The following is a 3,292-nucleotide window of genomic DNA, read 5'->3' as shown; positions in this document are numbered from 1 at the left end:
ATATTAAGAATAATGAATTTATAAATTTAATTACGTAAAAATTATAATATCGCTCTTTATAGCGAACTAATTGTATTAAGTTGTCAGTTGAAAAATCCCCAATTAAATTGTAACCCAACATGATATAATTCTCCAGATTGGCGTCTAATGTGTCTTGTTTTTTTTTGTAACTTCAAACTGTTTATTTTTTATTCATTTTTGCTAGTGAGTGATTATTACTGCGACTTCATGAACACTTACAAGTGTATTCGTATTTCCTGTACTGCTGAACTGTGTGTATCTTAATAGCTAACGAATGGTATTTCACGTGTTTTGTAAGTAATGACCTATTCCTTATAATGAGTTTCGTTAGTTTTGATGGTTATAATGTTTGAAATAATTTTGAACGGTTTGAATTAATGGTTGCACTAATGAAATTTATTTTGTATTGTTGGTTTAGTATATTGATTTAACACTAACTTAAATATCTTATACCAATATAATTTACTACTTACTCCAATCTATATTGGAACGGGAAGGCTATTGCTCTGATGAAATCAAACGTGGCTGAATTGTTTTCAGTTACATTCCTCTTAATTATTCCTTTATTGATATCTAATCAGAAGTGTCTTATAATAGTTTTCAGGTTCATCTTTACTCAGGAGGCTTTTCGTTCAGTACCAGACTTCTTCAGATAGGCTGAACATTCGGTAGACAAAATGTTTTTATGTGCAATACAACACATTCAATGCAGTAGTGTACAACGTCTAACAGGGAAACATCACATATCTGTTTAGGATACGTTTCGTTCAACATCTGAAAATATTAGATGGGTTGGTTTCATTATTTGTGGCGGACAACGGATGAGTGAGTAATGATTTTGTACTTCACGGAACAGAAATCCGCAAAGAACTAATTAAGAAGAGAAAAAAAACAAATCTTGAGTGAAGTATGATTTTAAAACTTCTGTTAAATCAAAAACGTTCAAAGCTTCGCCAGGGGAAAATAATAATAATTGATTTAAAAAAACATTCAAATTCAGTTTTCTTTACATCTTAACTGTCTTCGATAAACGTACAAATAAATAAAAAGTCGCAATGAGACGCAAAGCTTTTAGTTTGTGCATTTTCTCGTTAACTTGTGACAACCACAAACTTTAACAATTTTCATAAACAATCAACTAGATCGTTTAGGCTCAGGGGTTTTTCTAAACTTTTTTTTTTTTACACCTCTTGATTTGTTTTGTTTGGTTATTGTTAAGTGCAAGGCTACGCAATGATTTATCTGTGCTCTAACCACTGCGGGTATCCAATCCTAATCTTTAGCGTTATAAGCCCTCAGACTGACCACCGAGCTATACCTCTGAGAATCCTACTGTTCTCATTGTTATAAGAGAAAGTAACTTTATTTTATTTTGTCATGGTGTTCGGTGTTTTCAACGGAAACTGTTTGAATTGGCTATGAATTAGTTTGTACTTTATAAACCTTTTTGTAACAGCAATGAAAAATATACTACTATTAGCACACGTAAGATACTCTCTAGGTTATTCAAACTGAATCAGAACGTTTCATTGCGTACAAAGCTGACAACAGTCTTCAGAAACATAAAACTATTTGATATTAACCATACCGTTTAAAGTTTACGCTTCAAATTCTTACTTTTCTTAGTCTAAGGATGAGATTCATTTGAAAAATGTAGAATCAAAGTACAATATAATTGTAATTAGGCCAGAAATACTGGTTTCGCGAAGTAGGCTACCTATACTAAGAGGTGATGGTTGATTTGTTTCCAAAGGTGTAATTTTTTTTACATTGATCAGCATGTATTTGGATCTTGGATGTGTAATTGTTCCAGAGATAGGTTTCAATCCCTAAGATGGTTATAATGTGTTATAACTTCTTGTTGACTTTTTCCGGACAATGTATTTCTTTTGTTCATTTTTAAAAGCTCCATTTAATCGCTTAATTTTTCTTAATTCTCAAACATCCTTCAGCTATATAGCTAGTGCGTCCTTTACTAGTATTTCATGTTATTTTACTTGATTTTTGGGCTATATTGTTTTAGTTGTTTTCAAATGTTAATAAGTTAGAATAGTGAATATATATATATATATAACATTATTCTAGGTCAACTAAAATCATGCTTATCTCCATTACTGTTAAAGGAATGTAAGGAAACTTGGATGTGTTATAGATTGACTGACGCGGATTTATGGATTTACGTAAAAATGATGCAAACATACCCTCTTTTTCTATTACGTAAGACTGGTAAGAACTTACTTTCTTCTCGATTCTTCCATGAGCTAGAATGAATCATGACACACAGTAATGTGTCGTGCAGCCAAAACTATCTGCAGAACATACTGTGCGTTATCAACAGGAATGATAGTTTAGCAGTTTTCCATGTTCTATAGCCCAGTTTGTGGTAACCCAAACTACCACATATTTTCAGTGGGTTTGCTCTACTGGACTCTTACTTCACATACCAAATTTCAAGGCAATCCATTAAGAAATACACGAGATATAACAGTTTTGATTGAGTTTCTTCCTATTTTTTTCTTCGCACCGAAAGTACGGAAACTTTATTTGATAGAAAAACATACTAAACTTTCATGGATTTTTTTGAAGTTGTGCAAACAGATAGATCTTTACAACCTACAATTAGGCGTAAAATTTGGTCTAAGTATAAGCGACATGTGCAAAGGTATTCAACAAAAACCGCTCAATTTTAACCAAAATTTTACGCATGCCTACGCAAAAGTCACGTGAGCTATCGGTCTCACATTTTTACTACAGCTTCACTTAAGAGTGAAGGCGGACCGTTATTAGTTTTTGCCATTCGAGCTAAAAACGGCTGATTTAGAGCAGCAAAACTATAGGGTGAAAGTACGTGCAGATACATAAGTATTGGCTAGGCCAAGCAAACTAGATTAGTAGTTTCTATCTCAAGAATCATACGGGTGGACGGTTATTATTCATTATTCATTGCCAACTTCGTGCTAAATTTCATGAAAATAAAATTCTCTTAATTAAACAGCGTTTCGCGTCACGTGATATTAGCGTAAATAATGATGCTTGATACGGTTGTACCGAGTGCATATGGGTGATGAGAAGAAACCGTTAATCTAATAATGGCTGGAGACGGCTTGAATAGGTAATGATGAAAAACTTTAATGTAAGTTTAACATAACAGCAAATGTACAACGTTTCGACAAGGTTTTGTCATCATCAGGTACAAGTACTTTACACTGACACTGATATATATATATATATACAGTATGGAACAAAGAAGTCACATGACCGGAACTGTTGT

The 3,292-nt window shown here is 32.8% G+C and overlaps 1 protein-coding gene across 1 annotated transcript in view; it reads right to left on the bottom strand.

The window, feature by feature from the left end:
• Positions 1-518: 518 nt before the first annotated feature.
• LOC111087509 (Down syndrome cell adhesion molecule-like protein Dscam2) overlaps positions 519-3,292 on the bottom strand; it is a 39,194-nt gene continuing 36,420 nt past the window's right edge. The window contains exon 8 of the mRNA XM_022394363.1: positions 519-795. Within this exon, the coding sequence (XP_022250071.1) occupies positions 773-795 (23 nt within the window). The 3' untranslated portion in view covers positions 519-772. The remainder of the gene's footprint in view (positions 796-3,292) is intronic.

This window comes from Limulus polyphemus, unplaced genomic scaffold (genome assembly GCF_000517525.1).
Source record: "Limulus polyphemus unplaced genomic scaffold, Limulus_polyphemus-2.1.2 Scaffold2239, whole genome shotgun sequence".
Taxonomy (NCBI): domain Eukaryota; kingdom Metazoa; phylum Arthropoda; class Merostomata; order Xiphosura; family Limulidae; genus Limulus; species Limulus polyphemus.
The sequence above is the reverse complement of the archived record's forward strand: the minus strand, read 5'-3'. Positions and strand labels throughout refer to the sequence as shown.